Raw genomic sequence first — 18,907 nt, forward strand, 5'->3', positions numbered from 1 at the left:
TTTGGTCTGACCCAGTATGGCCATTCTTATGTTCTTAATATGATAGACTTCTCCACATTTCTTTGTTTCCAGTAACCCAAATTTATACACAGATGAGCTCCGTTTGTTCACAATGCGATGGGGACCAAGCTATTGATGAAACAAGTTATGCTTTGGCATAGACTATGACAGATGCAGGGCCTAGTTTTCTATTCTTTTATTATTTTTCTTTTACTCATTTGTTAAAATAATTTTTGCTGTTTGTTTTGAGTTTCCCAATTCTTTAGCACAAATATACCTGTTTTAGATGCTTTTGCAGTTTTTGCATAAAGACATTATTTCTTACTTCCTTAACATGTGCATTACTAGTTTTCCATAATAAATATAGTGCTTGATGCTAAGACAGTGATCACAATGTTCTGTGAGATTAATTGCGCTCCTCCCCACCTACCACCAAGACACTCTTAACAAGTTAGCAACAGAATTTTTACCCAAGGTTCTTAGAGTTAATTTGTATGTTATAGCAATTAAACTTTGTTAATTATTTTAAAGCACAAACTTTTATAACAATACATTGTTAAACACAGCACAAAACAAAATAGTATAAAAATTAAAGCAAAATGAAGTTTAAATGAAGGTTTATATAACCCTTGAGGTTAATAAATTCTTATGACATTTGCTTGTGCTTGGGAGACAAAGACAGAAATCTGCTGAAATTTATTTGGTTAACTTTAACATTGTGCAACATAATGAGACAATATATATTGTTATAGCTTAAACACTTTGGTTATAAAATAATTTAACTATATTTTAATATTTAATAAAGGTGCAACCAAATTTATAACAAAAAAGTTATGATCTTATTAAATGTTGTTTTTGCATTGAGGCCTTTTCCCCCGTTTTAAAACATTTTATTTGTTTGCCGTTGAATTATTCTTTGAGACAGAAATATATGTACATATACTTATAAACTGACCCCATTTTGAACTTTGCAGAAAAAATGAAGTGGTATTATGAAGTGCAACCATAATATCAAAATAGTGTGGTACCACTAATGTTAAAAACATATATTTTTATAATTATGCGTGCAAAATTGATTTTGTTGCAACAAAACTGAAAAATATAGTAAAATAAAAGCAAGAAGTCACATGATCCACAAAACATAACACATAGGACAACATATGACACATAGGATTACTTACAATTAAAGACAAATGGTGCCAAAATTGTTATTTTTAAATATACAAGATGAAGCATTAAGAGTTAAAAAAGTTACTATGGCAAGGTATGCTACAAAACAAAAAGTTAAAAGAATTAAACAATTAGGCAGGTTGTTTTTTTTTTATTAAAAAACTTTTAATAAGAATTGATTAAAATCCCTATTTTATTTGCCCACTCAGTTGTATTAATTTAGTTAACTTAAGGCAACTTACATTACTTTACAATACTTTTACCTTAAGAATACTACTATACAGAAATAAGAAAAATCCATGTATATATTAATTAGTTAGTGTCTAGTTAAAAGAAAAAAGAGCAGTTTTAGGATCAAAAGCAAGTTAGCATTCTGTTGCTTGGCAACCATATCTTCTTTAGCTATTGATTTCCAGAAGGGTTAAAATTATTCATTTTACTGAATTTATTTAAAGTAAAGCTTTCACCTTTGGCATTTTGGTAATCTGTTTCTTTTAGTTTCTCGGTCTCTTTCTGCAATAGGGGTTTCTGTAATAACTATCACTTTTTAAATTGCAGGAAGGGAAGAAGTCACAGAATCGATATAGGAAAGGAAGTAGGCACAAGCCAAGGGAAATTAATTAATTCTGTGAGAAGCATGTCACATGCGTCTGACGAAGTGGGTATTCACCCACGAAAGCTTATGCTCCAATACGTCTGTTAGTCTATAAGGTGTCACAGGACTCTTTGTCGCTTTTTTACAGATCCAGACTAACACGGCTACCCCTCTGATACTTAATTCTGTGAGGGCATTCCAAAGCACAGACAGCAGCAGCGAGTTCAGCAAACTGAGCCATGTGAAGAATATAAAAGGAAAGGGGAGGATTTGACAGAGAAAGGACATAAAGAAAAAACTAGAACTGAAAGTAAAAATATTAGAGAGAGAAGGTTATGTCATCGGCTGGGAGAGGAGTGGTTCTGTGCATTTGGGAGGGGAGGGGGGAAGGAGGGCTGGGAGCCAGGACCTCTGGTTTTTATCCTGGCTCTGGGAGGAGTGTGGGGATTGCTACCTGTCCCTGCAAAACCTGTATTTGTTCCCCTAGTGCCTGCTGCTTTTGTCTGCACTCCAAATTGTTTACAGTAGTGCCCTTTCTTGCTTCGGTTAATAGATTGTGTGTCACTGTATAAACACCCATTTCTTTGTCTTCTCCCTTTTTTGCTTTTTCCCTCCATCTCCAATTTAAACAGATTACATACATGACTCCATGGATCACTTTTTGGATTGCCTTTAATGTGACCAAATCACTGCCATGGTCTGTTATGTACTGTATGATAACATGCTTTAAAACGTCCTGTTTCTCCCTTTCATTTGCTATGGCTTATATTTTTATATTTCTACTCGGTGTTTTAGCACAACATAGTGTTCTGTTGCAAATAGTGGCCACTTTAGCCTTTGCTTTATCTGGGTATTTTGCACAGAAAACATTTTACTTATAATTAATCTTTAAATATTCTTAAAATATGGCTTTATTATGGCACAGAAAGTAGTTTTTGCTTTCCATAATCTTTGTTAACCAGTTATTTGCCAAAGTAACACTTAATATAATTTCCCCCCGACTTGGCAAGGACTCCCAAAGTCCAACGTCTAGGAAACTGATACTCCAAATCCAACTGGCTAGCTCATGACCTCAGGACAAACGGGTTTGACTAATGCTTGGCTAATGTCCCCTGGCCTGGTTTGCCAAATTATTGATTAATGGTCTAACCAATTGATTTGACTACACTTATGGTTCATTATTAAGGGCTTGTCTGCACTTAAAATGCTACAGCTGCACCACTGTAATGCTTCAGTCCAGACACTATCTCAATGGGCGGGGTTCACCCATCAGCATAGGTAATCCACCTCCCAGAGAGCCAGTAGCTAAGGCAATGGATCAACTTAGATCAACTTAACAACGCCATACAAGGGAGTGGATTTTCCACCACCACCCCCGCCCGACTGACACAGTTAAACCAACCTAATCCTCCTGAGTAAACCAGGCCTAAGAATGTTCAAGGGACCAACTAAACAAGCCTAGCCAAATTTATTGCCTAAAGACAAAACAGCATAATATGAAGAAGAAACATACATACCCTCCTTCTGGGAAGCAATTCTTATCTCGCAGCATGTTCACCTTTCACAGAAGGTGTGCTTCAAAGATATGCCCTCAAACCCACTTCTATTTATAGTGTGATTGTTACAAGCTAAATGACCCATGTACGTCCAGTTAAAGTTTAAATGTAACCCACTAGTTTGTGCCAGCTTTGTCCTTGGTACCTCCCTATACTTTCCCATATCTTGTTCTGAATATTACATTCCAAGTGTTGATGAGCCAGGAAAGTACTCCCTAACTGCACTTGGTACAAGGTATTTATGCAGCTTTGCTTTGACAGGTTTCCTATTTTCTAATGCCAAAGCTGACTTCAGCTTTGCAGTGTTGTGGGATACTTGACATAGGTGAACAGAACTGTGGGAAGAGCATAATACAATCAGTTAACATAACTTCCCATCACCCATATACATAATGTATGTTATATTAATACCATGCACATAATACCTAGTAATGTAGTGTATGAGAAGCCAAAACAGATGTACTAGCTAACAAAATGATGACTCTAAAAAGGCAGAATGTGGACAGTGACATCGATCCTATTTTTGTTTTTAAAGATAGTCATGTCTTTTTGAGGAAAAAATAAAATTTAATATGAACCCCTCCTCGTACCATAAAAACCTTTCAGCATGTACAATTGTTTATTATTTTATACACATTTAAAATAAATGCCTATGCTCAAAGCGTGGAGAGCAACACCACATCTGTACTTAGCTTCAGGGGATTGACTAAAATGTTTGTTTTTTAAATTAAAATATAGAGACCATCATGTGCCACGAGCCAGTGAATTCAGAGGGCAAGACTAGCCCCTACCATTTACAGCTACAATCTTCATCTGTTTGGATTTACAGTCTGACAGCTAAAGTCACAAGCTATGCTGGGTCTGCTGGCTTCCTGCAAAAGAGTCTATACACTGTTCTTCACCCGCTCATAGATCCCATTCTCGTCAATGATCAACGGCGCATGAAATTCTTTGTTTTCCACATACTTTTCCAGACCCTAAAAGGAGAAAAATAGCTGCTGTTAAGAACCAGGTGACAACAGCCCAGTGGATTTAGCAGCATTAAGAATGGCTCTACCTGCCAACGGACAAGAGCTAGATACTTAACCAAGTGGGGTGAGCAAATTAAAGTGACGTGCCAGAGCAGAAAGCTTGGTTAAATAGTTAATGCTCTGGGCCCATCCGCATGACAACCTTTAACTGCAATATTGCAACCATCCTCTTAACCAGTTATAAGATACAAGGTTCTGTTTTGTCTGAAGGAGTGGCTCTCAGCCTTTCCAGACTACTGTACCCCTTCAGGACTCTGATTTGTCTTGCATACCCCAAGTTTCACCTCACTTAAAACTACTTGCTTACAAAAATCAGACAAAAACACAGACGTGTCACAGCACACTATTACTGACAAATTGCTTACTTTCTCATTTTTACCATATAATTATGAAATAAATCAACTGGAATATAAACATTGTACTTACACTGAAATGTATAGTATACAGAGCAGCAGAAACAAGTCACTGTCTGTATGACATTTTAGTTTGTACTGATTTCGCTAGTGCTTTTTCTGTAACCTGTTGTAAAACTAGGCAAATATCTAAATGAGTTGATGTACCTTCTGGAACACTGCTGCATACCTCCACGGGTACATGTACCCCTGGTTGAGAACCACTGGTCTAAACAGCAGGGCTCCTGCCATCACAGCTCTGGGAGCGTGTCCCATCTACCATGCTGCCCAAGAGTGGTTTTTCAGTGAGTTCTGGAGAAGTTTGGGCAGCTCTGACAAAGCGCTCCGAAGACATGTATGCAGAGCAGCATCTGCAGCAAGGTATTCTGGGATGTCCTCCTGCACAAGAAGGAACGGCCAAGCCAGAACATGGCTGGGGGCGGTCCCCATTTGCTCTGTCCCCAGTTGACCATATGGTACCAGTTACAGAAAGAAAACGTGTCAACCTGGGCCACCTTGCTGCCACGGTTCCTAGCCAAGTTTGGCCAATGCTGATTAGAGCAAGCCATGGCAGTAACCGGTTACCAGCTTGGTTAAAAGGCAGTGTGGACAGGACATAAGAGGTAAGTTGTACTGAACTGATGAGCATGTAATGCCAGCAGTCAAAGGGACTGCATTGCGTCCTGTGGACTGAATTGGTTCTTTCCAATAAATGCCAGCTTCAGATTCGCTGAGCTGGTCTTAATGAAACTCAAAGCAAGGGCTCTAAGCTGCACAGAGAATCCAGCAATACTCCCTTCAGCTACTGATGTGTGGCCTACATAAGAGCCAGCACCATCATGTACTGTAAGGTGTTGCAGAATTTTGATGCATCCAGTTTCAGTGGGACACACCAGTGACTGTAAGACTGTTCCGATAGCTGCAAACTAACTGCCATATTCACTAAGTAATAGCTGAAGGGGTGATATTTCCAGAAGGCCAAAGCACAGCTGCTTGCTCAGCAGATACAGAATGCAGATCCACTAGGCATGGGCAAAGTCAGGCCCTGACTAGACAAACACTCCACCTCCAGAGCATCAAGGATGTACCTTGCCTAACTCAGTAAAGCCTAGGTAACCTCACCGAGAAATTCTCGGTGTCTCTAATAAGCCAACTCTACCCCTCACTCCCTCCCCCTTCAATTACAGAATCTGCATAACCCCTCAGTCACCCGAAAACCTCATTAAGCTAGTTTACAAATGCATTTTCAGTTAGAAAGAAAGGGCGGGGGGAATAATACTTACTTCTCCACCATAGGAGATGAGAGGAGAGATTTCACACTGAATGGGCAAGTCGTTAGCATCCTTCAAACTAAGGCAGAAAGAGAAAAGTTGCGTTAAGAAACAGATGCTTCTAGTTGTGGTGACTATCAGTAAGAGCCCTGGAGAATTCAGCCCTTAAACACCAGCAGCCTTCAAGGTGCAAGCAGCTGCACTTTGTATATGCAGACTGTGTGTGTACACTAGCCCCTGATGCCAATGCAAGGGGCGAACACAGTATACTGAGGAACGAACATGGCTTGTACTCATGCACAGCCTTCCAATGCCTGGCTCATTCACAGATTCATCAAGCCTCAGCTGTGCATGCAGGATTAATGCTTGCTAAGCCTGAGACAGAGGCAGTGACTGATTGGGGAAGACCCAGTGAAGTGACATAGTGTGACCCTGTTCTCTTGTTCCCCATGATCAGCCCCTCCCCCATGTTATATCAGACTGCTTGTCTGTAAGGGTGCATGAGCTGTAGCCGTTTCAGGATGCCTCAGACTGTCTCTGGGGCATGCAGGGACTCCGGTCTAACATCAAGGTTTTTCTTAGTCTTAATTCAGAAGCTGGAGGTGTGTTTTATGCTTGTAAGTGGTGCATGTGCTGTTTGCTTTTTCTGACTGCAGCAATTGTTAGCAAAACTTTTTAGATGCAGCTCACCTTTTTTAACATGAAATTTCTACCAGGAAGCCACACGAGATGGAGAACTTCCCAAGCAGATATTTTGAAAGGCTTTAAAAAGTACTGATCTCCTGTCCACTGCTGTCCCATATTTAGTCACCATTGAGTGGTTCTCAGATCTAGTTTGCTCAATTTGTAAGTTTCTGTAAGTATCACCCCTGTACTTGAGGACCAGATACTACTTAGCATGAGTCAGGTGGTAGAAATGCAGTCCTCAAGCAGGCCCACATAGGGCTTGTCTACAGTTAAAATGCTACAGCGGCACAGCTGCACCACTGTAGTGCTTCAGTGTACACATTACTTACCCCAATGGAAGCTGTTCTCCCATTGGCATCAGTAATCCACCTCCCTGAGAAGCGGTAGCTAGGTCGACTTCCATCCACCTAGTGCTGTTTACACAGGGACTTCGGTCAGCTTAACACTGCTGCTCAGCCATGTGGATTTTTCACAGCCCTGAGCAATGTAGTTATGCCAACCAAATTTCCTAGTGTAGACCAGACCTAAATCAGTGAGGCTACTTCCAGAGCTAAGAGCTGCTCAACATGAGTTCGATGGCTGTGTTCTTTCTGTTTTGTGTTGAACAATGCTAATGCTGGCAGTGGCAGTCGTTACCTGATGCAGTGCAAGGGGGACAGAATCCTACTCTCTCTGGGAGGCAGCATGATCTGGGACTCAGGACACCTGGGTTCTATCCCGAGCTGTGCCACTGGCCTGGTGGGTGACCTGGGGCAGTCCCATCACATGTCTGTGCCCGTCTCCTGCCCCCCTTTGTTGTCTGGTTAGACTAAGACCTGCAGTAGGGCTTGGGCTGGCTCATTAAGTTTGTACAGCACCTAGCACAATGGGTCCCCGATCTCAGCTGTGGTCTTCCAACTGTTTCTGTAATACAAATATCAACTTGTACTGGTTCTGCAGGGCGGACGGTATCAAAAAGGGGTTCATATGAGAATTAAGTGGATTCTGGGTGATAGGAAACACGAGCAGTAGCCAAACTAAGATCTCTGGGAAGGGACTGATTTTTGGTGTTTGTATAGTACCTAGATCACATGGGTGTACCTTCTGGATTCTACTACAGTACAAACAGAAGGAGACCTCTCTTTAACCATACCCCATGTCAAAGCACAGCCAAGAGAGCCTCAGGAAATCTGTTTCTGTGACACTAGAACTCACGGCATCTCAGGACAGAAGTAGAGGAGGAAATATGCTGGAGAGGTTGGGGGAAGGGGAAAAAGGATGTGGTCGCTATGTGTGAAGGGCCGGGACATAAGCATGTCAGACTCAGCAATTCCACTCTTTATGTGGCCGGGCACGTGTAGGGCTATGCTGATTATTAAATGAGACCTCAGGAAGATCTAGCATATCTAGCAGTGTTCACTGTTGTGGCACCCTCTCCCATGCCTTACCTGTTAGGCGGGAATGGAAAAGTTTGAATTCAAGCTGCTGGACAAGTTGACCACAAGGTACTAGAGCACTCTCAGTGTGTTGCTCTGATGAAAGGTGAAGGGGTTGGATGTTTTCCCTTCGTTTACTGATTTTATCTTGCCCAGCTTCACAGTGACTGACGTCCTTATCACCTGACATAGATCAAGCAGTTAAAGAGGGGAGAGGTGTGTCTTTCTCTCTGCCCAGTTCTTAGCTCCCAAACACTCCATCTTCACCCGAGGGAATTCTGCGCCAAAAAATTAAAAATTCTGCACACAATATTTAAAAATTCTGCATATTTTGTGTGTCAAAATAACACAATAAAATCACATCATTTTCAATTATTTGCTGACAAGTATTAAATTACCAAAATAATTGAAATGGTGTGTGTTAGTTTGACAAATAAAATATGCATAATTTTAAAATTTTTAATGTTTTGGTGCAGAATTCCTTCAAGAGTACCAGGGTTTTGTGTGGCACCATCTGGGTGCAGGCAGCTCGGTGGAGGGGATCTGGATGCACAGGGGCTCGTTGGGGGGTTCTGGGTGCAGGGGGAATGGAACTCTGCAGTGGAGTCCCGGTGAAGGTGGTTATGGCTTGGGGGGAGGTGGGGTGTCTTGGTGCTGGGGGAGTGGGGCTCAGGATGCAGCTGGTTGGGGCTCAGTGTGGCAGGGGTCCAGGTATGGAGGGGCTCAATTCAGGGGATGTGAGACTGGGGAGGTGGGAGTTTGGGAGTGGGGAATTGGGGGGGGGGGGTCTAGGGGGGGGGGGGGGGGGGGGGGGGGGGGGGGTGGGGGGGGGGGGGGGTGGGGGGGGGGGGGGTGTCCAGCTGCATAGGGAATGGGCAGACAGGAGGAGCAGCTCCCCGTACAGTGACCCCTCCCCCAGTGGCTGAAGAGTCATGGGGCCAGGAAGTGGGGAAGGGGTCACTGTACAGGGAGCTGCTCCCCCTGTCTGCCCATTCCCTATGCAGCTGGACACCCCCCCAACCAAACCTTGCCCTGCCCAGACCCGGAACCCCCACCATTTTTCTGTGGAAAAGCAAAGAGAGAGGGAGAGAGAGAGAGAGAGAGAGAGTGTGAGTGTGTGTAGGGGGGGGAACATGTTTCTGCAGGCGTGCAGTGGTGCAGAATTCCCCCAGGAATAGCATTTAAATGAATCACAGAAGCAAGCAGCAAGTCTGAATGACCACTGTCTCCCAAAGAGTCCAAGGCAGACCTTCTCCCAAACATGTACAGTACAAGGCTCATGTGGCAAATAGCCCCAATTCCTAACGTTCTAAGGAAACTGTTTTCCAGTTAGTTTCCCTAGTGTGAGGCCTGAGATGATGAACACTGAAGAGGATGGTCTCCATTTATGGCTTGAAATACACAGACTCTCTGGAAGTACAAGTTCAAATGCCAGCAAGCTCAGCTGGGCCCGTACATGGTAGCTAGAGTTCCAGCCAGTCTCTGGTGCAGGAAGAACAGTTTGACAGAAGGCCACAGCCAACCCCTGCCTACTTTGCAAGGACCTGAAGAGCTCCCATGCCATTTTTACATGGTTCGTTCTCTCACCTTTTCCCAGTGTGTATCGGATTCAGATCCACTTCCTAGAGAGAAAGACAGCACAGCCACAGAAGGGCGCTGAAGTCTTTCCTGGCTCCTGCATCAGCAAAACTGTAAACCCAAATTCCAACTGCCAGGCTAAGTTCTGCCTCAAGTTACACCACTCAGTCTCATTGCTGAGAGGAGCAGTAGGAATTAACACACACAGGCCTGGACATGAGACAGGTCCCGGCAAGAACACAGAATATTATAAATCATTGATTTTGGATCTAGCTACCGTGAGAAGCAACAGATACAGGATTCTTTAGCAGGACATGCTCTCCGTTTCCCAGCATGCACCCTCGCTACCATTCTGTTAGTAGCTCCCAATCAGAAGCCAGTCACCATGAAAGCAGTGCACACCAACCAGTGCGAACTGCCACTCACCAGGCACCTGGCCTTGCAGTGAAATGCAGAGCCTGTTAGTACCTAAGCATAGCCCCATCACCATGCATGATGCACACAGCCTGGCACTGGATATTTACTTGCAATTGACATCAGCTGTGATGGCATCTGGCTTTCCACTTGTGAAGCTGTTACGTGGGAATAAATAAGGGTTAAAGAGGACGGAAACAAACTGAAACGGAACTAAACCAAGTTAGGAGGTAAAGCTGTTCATCAGCCCCTTCCTGGAACCCCCTAGTAGTGGTGGCTGCGGTGAAGAGCTGGTGAGGGGGATGGCCAGCAGCAGAGAGCACAATTGCTGGCAAGGATACATTATAACTCTAGCTGCTCCTTAGGATGGGCTGTGTGGTGGAGAACTCCAGTAACCTCTTCACTGTATTGAACAAACTCAGGCCAACTGCCTGAGCTGGTCAGGAGCCAGGGGAGGGCAGCTCACACCAGCAAAGTTGCGTGCAGCTACCCTTAATGCAGAGGTCGGCCTACAGGAGACTAGGTATACACAACTGATCTCTGCAGGTTGCACTTCCGCCAGTAGCAGTGGCCATGGACCACATGGCAGAACTCCACAAGCCATATTTCACTTGTGGGTGGCACTCTGACCACCACGGAGTAGTGACCAATTAGCCATCAGTTCCAGGTAACGAGTCTGCATAGGCTCTCAAAGGATCTGTTTGCTCGTTACTGAATGGTTGCACAGCGGCTGGGAACTATTTGCTAATATTTTCTCTGCTCTGAATCCATGGGATGAAAAGAATTCTCTTCAGTGTACAGACAGACCAGTCACTGTCCCCTACTCAAGACAGGTGCTCAGCTGAGTAACAGAACAGTACATCAACTGGACGACACGAGTCACAAGTGGCCAAGCCTCTCCAGAAGGAACCTTTAAACCCTGAGGGCAGGAAGAATGCTCCCCGGTAGGACAGCCAATGGGGCGCCCTGGTGTTCCCAAGGCTAGATCACAAACTGGGAATGAAATGTCTCTGCTCTGATCCCACCATTGAGACGGTAAAGGAGCCTGCTCTGTGAGGATGGAGCAGAGGTAGGGCAGCTAACAACAACTTACCGGGGAATCGCAGGGATGCGGGTGCCATTTTCATCCACAAAGTGGCCCCCAGCATTGAGGACCCAGCAATGGTGCAGCGACATGAGGGCATGTCGGGCAGTGGTGGGGTTGTCTTTCCCATTCTGACTGTCTGCATTCTTCAGAGGAGAGAACTCATCTTCACGCAGCACTTCGTACACCACAAACTGTCTGGAGCGGGGATAAGGCAGGGAACAGCTTGGTGTCAAAGAGAACAGCTTTGCTACAGATTCCCTTTATTCTCGCTTCTCTGGAGCTGAAAGGAAGCCTCCCCTCTTCTCTCCATCCCAGAGACTTGTCAGCAACCGGCAGCACAGATAATGCCAGTGGCGTCACAATTAGCTCCTCTGGGCCGAGATACTGCACCCACTCAGTCTGTAAAGTCTGTAGCCACTTAGGCCTTACAGCCCTGAGCCTGTGTCCCCTGCTCTGAGCGTGGGGAGTACAGTAACTCCTCACTTAACGTTGTAGTTATGTTCCTGAAAAATGCGACTTTAAGTGAAACGATGTTAAGTGAATCCAATTTCCCCATAAGAATTAATGTAAACGGGGGGGTTAGGTTCCAGGGCAGCTTCCCCTACTCTGCAAGCACCAGGGGCGGGGGGGCGGGGGGCCTCAACCCTCAGCCTGCCCACTCCACCCCTTCCCCCAAGCCCCCACCCTTGACCCGCCTCTTCTCCCCCCCCCCACCTCCTCCCCCTTTACTTCACACGCTGTGTCCTGGCTCCTCCCCCCTCCCTCCTAAACGCTGCAAGCCAACTGATTGCCACGTTCAGGAGGCAGGGGAGGGAGGGGGAGCCTGTGCACCGAGTCCTCGCTCCCCCCGTCTCCAAAACACGGCAAGCCAGCTGATTGCTGCCGGCAGGAAGCAGGGGAGGGAGGGGGAGCCTGCGCGCTGAGTCCTCCCTCCTCCCCCCTCCCTCCTGCCCAGGGCAATCAGCTGGCTCGCTGGGTTCGGGAGGCAGGGGAGGAAGAGGGCGCCTGTGTGCCGAGTCCTCACTCCTCCCCCCTCCCTCCAAAACACCGCAAGCCAGCTGATTGCCACCAGCAGGAGGCAGGGGGAGGAGGGGGAAGGTGCTGATCCGCGGGGTCTGCCAGCGGGCGGGAGGCGTGGGGGGGGAGGGGCGTAGGGAGGCTGCCAGCTGTGGAGAAAGCAGACAGCCAAACAACGTAAGAGTCGAGCATTGCACAACTTTAATTGGGTATGTTCCCTAATTGACCAGCAACGTAACAACAAAACAACATTAAGCGGGACAACTTTAAGTGAGGAGTTACTGTACAACACATTTTCCTTGTTGCTGGAGGTGGCTTTTGTCAGTCCAGAGACTACTCTGCTCTGACAAGAGCTCCATGATTCAGGCTGTTCCCAGCCCAGGCCAGGCTGTTCCCAGCAGAGGATGTGACTGAGATGGCTGGCAATGCACCAGAGGGAGTTCGAGAAGCTTCTCATCCCAATTCCAGGAGAATGGCCTATCTCAGAAGGTTTCTGGTCCCACTCCCCAACCTGAGGCAGGGAGTGACAGCAGCCCACAATGGGAGACCATGTGGGGGCTGGAGCGGGAAGCATAGAACTTTCCAACCCTGCCCTACTGCTTCCTTTCTTGGCTAAAGGGCAGTGCAGAGTGCACCAGACAGAGGTGACAGGGCAGCTGCCAGCCTGCAAGGAGGCAAACGAACAAACCAGGGAACAAAGCCTGGGCAGAACTCAGAGCAGGACTGGGCACCAAAACTGGCTCTTGCAGCTGGACCCCGAGTCTTTATCTGTACAGGCCAGTCACCACAGTCAGCCCTCCTCAACACTGTGCTGAGAGCCACGTCATCTGCATGTGACAGCGCAGCTTCCTACACGGTTTGTAATGGAATCCAGAGTGTAACTGCACTGGGGGAGGAGCCCTGTGACCAAGCCATGTTGTCCTTGTTGGGAGACCACTGCCGCTGAGCGGCCGAGTCCGTGCTCGGTTATAGCATACCAACACCAATACAGTAATTGCCAGTAACACCTGGCATACCCAGCTCCTCCTTGGAGCAGCCCCAGAAGAGGGTACAGCAATATTCTACCATCTGAGTAACAAGCAGCAGAGCCCAGGGCATACTTGGCAAACTGGAAGATGTCAAAGACAAACTTCTCCATCTTGATGCCATTCGGTTTGTCTGGCTTGACCAACTGCCCACTGGTGATGTCCACGTACGGAATCTTCTTCTGGGCCACGTGGTGCTTCAGCTGAGGTTCGTAAATGCTGGCAGGGCAAGAAAGAGGAGTCAGAACCTCCTACAGTTAGAAGGCATGGTCTAGCCGCCACTGTCCTCTAGTCATTCTGGCCAAGGAGCAGCTGGTAATGATGGGGGTGTATCGTCCTCCCAGCTGCCTCCTCTTTTGGTCCTCCAGCTGCCTGCACTTTGCTTGCCCTATGGCCAGAATACAAAAAACCAAACTCCCTACAACCTGCCCTCCTCCTGCTGTTGGTGCCCATTTAATGCCCCCTGGATCAAACCATTCTGTTCCCCTCTTCCCTAGCTTCTGGGAGTGTTGGCAGGCTCACAACCTTCTCTGCAGGTTGTGCAGCTGGAGTGGAGGAAGCCCAGGTACTCCAGTGCTTCCGCCTCCTGCTGAAAGACAGGAGAGCAGAGCAGAGCAAACTGTTGGACAGAGCACGAGAGGGTGACAAAGCATGATGCTGATACTCCAGGCCCGGTGCTGTGCACACGATGCTCCTGAGGGATTTGTGGAGGGGAAGAAGTTCATGTACAGGGCCAGATCTTGGCCCTTGCCTCAGTGCTTTGTTGGCTGCACATATGCATCCTAGTGCCTGTTATTAATCTTGCTAGACAGTCCAGTTGGGTTTCAACCCTTGCTAATTGTGCTTTAGTTTCTAGAAGCAGTTTTTGTTTTGTTTCCTTATTTACCTGTCAGTGACCGTCCCAGTCCAAATATTCCCAGCCCCAGCAGCCACCTCCCAGCTGCCCCACACCCACAAAACAATATGCTCCATTTACATTAAGAAGTGAAGCAATATTAACCAGTCCCAGTCTTGCCAGGGGCAGAGAATGTATAGAGGTGATGGAAAAGAGAATTTAGGGGGTTGAGAGCAAGAGGAACTATTCTAAAGTGGCGAGACATCTGGAGAATAACAGTGTGATGTCTGCTCCAAGGAGCGCCAGCTTTCGCTATGATGACCATGTGAATAGACATGCTAGAAGGCCACCTGAGGCTACAATAATGGCAACAATGCATACTGCAGCTGGTCCCTGCTCAGTAATGACAGCTAGGGCTTCTGCCAGTAGTGCAATATAGTCAGGGCAGTGAGGGACTGTGGGCCTGGGGACAGGTGTTACAATTCATTCCAGACATAATGGGAGAGCGTTCATCATGCCCGGACTCTCAGCCGTCCTGTCTGCAAGGATGTAAGTGGCTTTTGTTCCCAGGTGGCAGGGGGTCCCAACCTCACCGAAGCAGGAACCTAGTGAAGGCAGAGGTAGTTTGCCATTTTACCCACGTCACTTTAGGGCGGGGGTTTGGATTGCTGGTTCTGAGAGCTGTCTCTATAGCGAGAACAGCAGCAGCAGGGTACTTTACCTATCTTGCACACTGAGGTTGATTTCTACTTCCTGAGGGGTGCCACAAAGTTCAGAGAACAGCCTCATTCTGACCAGAGATGAAAGTCTCCTGCCTTCCACCATTTAGCTTGGACTTTACCACACATGGTGAGCGTGAACACAGCCACTGGGCTGCTGCTGAGGTAAGGTGGTTGTGAAGAAAGGGGCTAGGAGGAGAAATACTAGTGCCAGAAGGAGACACTCAGGCCCCACCCCTCATCCTACTTTGCTCTGGGAAAGCTGCAACCCCTGTAGTGTTTAACAGAGTGATATGCTGCCCAAGAGCTTTTGCCTGATTGCAATAGGACCAGGCTAGATTTCCAAGTCCCAGCTCTTCTCTTTGGCACTGCACTAATACACAGCCCCTGGTCCAAGCTTGCCCGTACTTGATAACATCTCTCAGAAAGGGCACTGAGAGGTAGTGATTGGCAATGTTGCCTGCGTTGAACAGCAGCCGGCCATCGGAACTACGTTTCTGTGCTGTGGCCAGGGAGATCTCGCTGTACTCCACCACCTGGTACATGCCATCCACTCTGCACACCACGCCCACTGGCTCCATGGGGTTTGTCTTCTCCACCACCTGCCCAGAGAACACACACAGGAGAACTCAGATGAAAGGGCATTTGTCCGGGAAGTCCCTGTAAGGGGGTGAAGTGGGTTACCACAGCCAGTGCAGAAAGGGGCACGAGTGGGAGCACCTCGCACAGGGGTTCACAACTTTTACACTGGCTTTTAGGTGATGCTTTTGTCCTTAGAAAGGAAAAAAAAGAGAGGATAAATCAACCCTCTTTATCCCAATCTGTTCTACAGCTCTGCCCCCTCCATCCAAGCCCTGTCCCCTACATGTGCTTCCCTGGCACCTGCCCCTCTCCCTCACAGGCTATCCAGTCCTCTGCTTCCTTCTCCCAGAAACATTGTTCTGCCAGGAGAGGATTTCACTCCCACAGACAGCTCCTCTCCTGTGGCAGCATCTGGTGCACCTAGGGTGACCAGACGTCCCGATTTTATCGGGACTGTCCCGATATTTCCTTGTTTGTCCTACGTCCCGACCGATGTGTGGTCAGGACACTGGACAAACAAGGAAATGCTCCGGAGCCCGGAAGTGCATGCGCCCCCCCCCGCCCGACTCCGCCCCCTCCTTCCCCCATTGGCTCCCTTCCCGAATCCCCGCCTCTTCCCCAGGCTCACCCTTCCTCCTCCCTCCGCAAGCTCTGGAGGGAGGCCCCGGAGATGCAGGGGAAGCGCAAGGCTGGGGTGAGTGAGAGTCCGGCCTGGCCCCGAGCAGGCAGGACTCAGTCGGGCGGTAGGGAGAGTAGGGGGGCGGCCCGCGGGGCCAGGTTGCGGCTGTTCTCCCCCTCTGGGCAGCGGGACTCGGGAGCAGCCGCTGCTGCAGCTCCCACTGCCGCGGGGGGAGGAAGCGGCCATGGCGCTCGGCGGCTGCGGCTCTGGTGCCCGGGCCCGAACCCCCCGAGCCCGGGCCTGCTGCGGGGACCCAGCAGCGCGCACGCTGCGCCCAGCCCCTGGCCAGTCGCGTCTGGGCTGCTGCCCAGCTGGTGCAATCCCGCGGCGGCCCCGGAGTGGGGGCAGCAGGCCCCAGCCCCCCCGTCCCGCTCGGGTCCTGCAGGGGAACGAACGGGGCTGGGCTGCCGATGCCTCCGCCCCGGGGCCGCCACGGGATTGCACCAGCTGGGCAGCAGCCCAGACGCGATTGGCCAGGGGCTGGGCGCAGCGTGCATGCTGCTGGGTCCCCGCAGCAGGCCCGGGCTCGGGCGCCAGAGCCGCAGCCGCCGAGCTTGGCCATCGCCCGCTTCCTCCCCCCGTGGCAGTGGGAGCTGCAGCAGCGGCTGCTCCCGAGTCCCGCTGCCCAGGGGGGGAGAACAGCTGCCGCCTGGCCCCACGGGCCGCCCCCCTACTCTCCCTACCGCCCGACTGAGTCCTGCCTGCTCGGGGCCAGGCCGAACTCTCACTCACCCTGGCCCCGCGCTCCCCCTGCATCTCCTGGGCCTCCCTCCAGCGCTTGTGGAGGAAGGGGTTTTTGTTTTTGTTTTTTTTGCCCCGCCCCCCCGCGTCCCGATATTTGACTTGGGTGATCTGGTCACCCTAGGTGCACCAGACGAAGGACAGAATACTGCTGTCTCCCTCCTGCTACGGGGACTGGCTCTGCAGTTGGTAGGACACTCCATGCTCACATTGCCCATGGAGAATCAACAGAGGACATGGAGCTGGGGAGAGAAAACGGAGCAGCGAGTGGCTTGCCCTTCGGGCTGCATTGCACAGGAGCTGAATGAGACTGTCTAGCCACACTGAAACAGGCCTTGCCCACAAGTGTCATCTGCGGAGGCAGCAGGTCTCCGACTGCTCTCTGTGGCAGGCTGGCCACTCACCTTGGTGCTGAACACTAGAGAATCTGGGCCAGCTATTGGAATATGAAAGAGCTCAGCTGCTGCCTTGGGCTTTCTAAAAACTTGGTCCCGGCTGTGGGTGCTGAGCTTTCTTAGACGCGGCTCGTGGGGCTAGCTCCCCCTTGTGCTCTTCGTCAAAAGAGGCTGGATGCAAATAAAAGTGGCTTGGCAGGAGGGGATTTCCTAGGAATGGACGCAGGCATGCCCTGAAGGCCCTTCCACTGAGATCTTTAGTTAGAGATGGATACGGTAAGTCACAGCAGACACGGCTTTATATCCCCAGAGAATCTGGTGTTCGGTAGTGGTGAGGAGTGCATGGGAAGCCTCGTGTGGCACTAGAGAAGAGTCTTACAGCGTAAAGCTATGTGTCCTACCACTAGGGCACTCCCCACACAGAACTACAAACTACCAGGTCCCTCCTTGGATGAGTCTCCTTGCCTGCATGGAATCTGAAGGCCATTCTGGTGCAAACTGAAGTGTCTAATCACAAGTGCTTTGGGAGGATCATGGGGGCTAGCACAAGCTGCACTGAGACATGGGCCAGAATCAAATCACTGCAGCCAGCCAAGCAGCAGGCAGTCACCCCCTCCAACACGACAGTACTCAGCCGTGTTTAGAAAAATCAGAACTCTGTAGAGGTTCACATATCCCCCAGAGACAGCATATGGTACCAGGCAGCACTAGAATGCGTATCAGGTATTGTATTATGTCCAGGCTTCCATTATAACCCATTATTTTCAAATGTCCATCACCTCCGGAAATATTTGCTTTTGTATGAAGTTTCCCTTGCCTGATCTCAGCCCAAACAGTGGAGTTTGAGCACAATTTCTTCCTCCCTTCAGTTTGGCAAAAAATGAGAAAAAACCCACAACGATTGTGGTCGACCTTCGCAGACTGACACCTTTCAAGCAGCTACTCCTCACTGAGTGTTAGAGTATGGCTACACTTGCAGCTGTACAGCGCTGTGAGTTAAACCTGTCTTCGTACAGCTGAGTAGGGAAAGCGCTGCAGTCTGTCCACACTGCCAGCGCACTGTCGTGGCCACATTTGCAGCATCTGCAGCGGCATTGGGAGCGGTGCATTATGGGCAACTATCCCAGCGTTCAGGTGGCTGCAATGTGCTTTTCAAAAGGGTGGGGGTGGTGTGGAGTGTGACAGGGAGCGGGGGGGAGAGAGAGTGGGTTTTTGAAGTGCTGAGAGTGTCAGCAGGCTGCCTTGTAAGTTCCGACCCCCCTCCCTCCTCCACCCCCTCTCACTCACTGAAAGCAAACAGCAGCTGTTTTTTTTCCTCATAGACCAGATAAGCAGCTGCTCAAAACGGAATCGAACCCCCTCCCTGCCTCTCTCTTCAAGCAAACATTAGCTGTGGGCGTTCCAAAGGGAGCCCCCCTGCCTGCCTCTACTCATTCACAGCAAACAGTAGCTGTGTTTGTTTTTTTGATAAGCAGCTCCCCAAACGGAGCCTCAGGAGTTCACAACAAAACAAAGAGAGGAAGCTTCAGTTAAAAGGATTATGAGGAGTTTCTGGAGGTCAATCACCGGTAATAAGGTTACTCCCCGTTAACACTGGAGCAGCAGCATCTCAGCCACTCCGCAGCAGCTGTTAATCCTCTCGGGGAGGTGGAGTACCTGCAGCACTGTAGCCATGGAGATACAGCGCTGTACCTGCCTTGCCAGTGTGGACGGGGAGT

The 18,907-nt window shown here is 48.8% G+C and overlaps 1 protein-coding gene across 4 annotated transcripts in view; it reads right to left on the reverse strand.

Moving 5' to 3' along the window:
* Positions 1–2,704: 2,704 nt before the first annotated feature.
* Positions 2,705–18,907, reverse strand: part of LOC113405055 (UDP-N-acetylhexosamine pyrophosphorylase-like) — a 42,055-nt gene continuing 25,852 nt past the window's right edge. For 2 of the 4 annotated variants that reach the window (XM_026655400.2, XM_026655398.2), the window contains 6 exons: positions 15,201–15,394; positions 13,314–13,457; positions 11,203–11,391; positions 10,220–10,267; positions 6,028–6,094; positions 2,705–4,298 (listed from right to left, as the gene is read on the reverse strand). In XM_026655400.2, coding sequence (XP_026511185.1) covers positions 4,206–4,298; positions 6,028–6,094; positions 10,220–10,267; positions 11,203–11,391; positions 13,314–13,457; positions 15,201–15,394 — 735 coding nt within the window. In that variant the 3' untranslated portion in view covers positions 2,705–4,205. Of the gene's footprint in view, positions 4,299–6,026; positions 6,095–8,129; positions 8,301–10,219; positions 10,268–11,202; positions 11,392–13,313; positions 13,458–15,200; positions 15,395–18,907 lie in introns of those variants that run through there. The other 2 variants (XR_003899868.1, XM_026655401.2) reach the window with 2 other exon arrangements.

The sequence above is a fragment of the Terrapene carolina genome, unplaced genomic scaffold, assembly GCF_002925995.2.
Source record: "Terrapene carolina triunguis isolate 2854851 unplaced genomic scaffold, T_m_triunguis-2.0 Scaffold210, whole genome shotgun sequence".
NCBI classification, from domain to species: domain Eukaryota; kingdom Metazoa; phylum Chordata; order Testudines; family Emydidae; genus Terrapene; species Terrapene triunguis.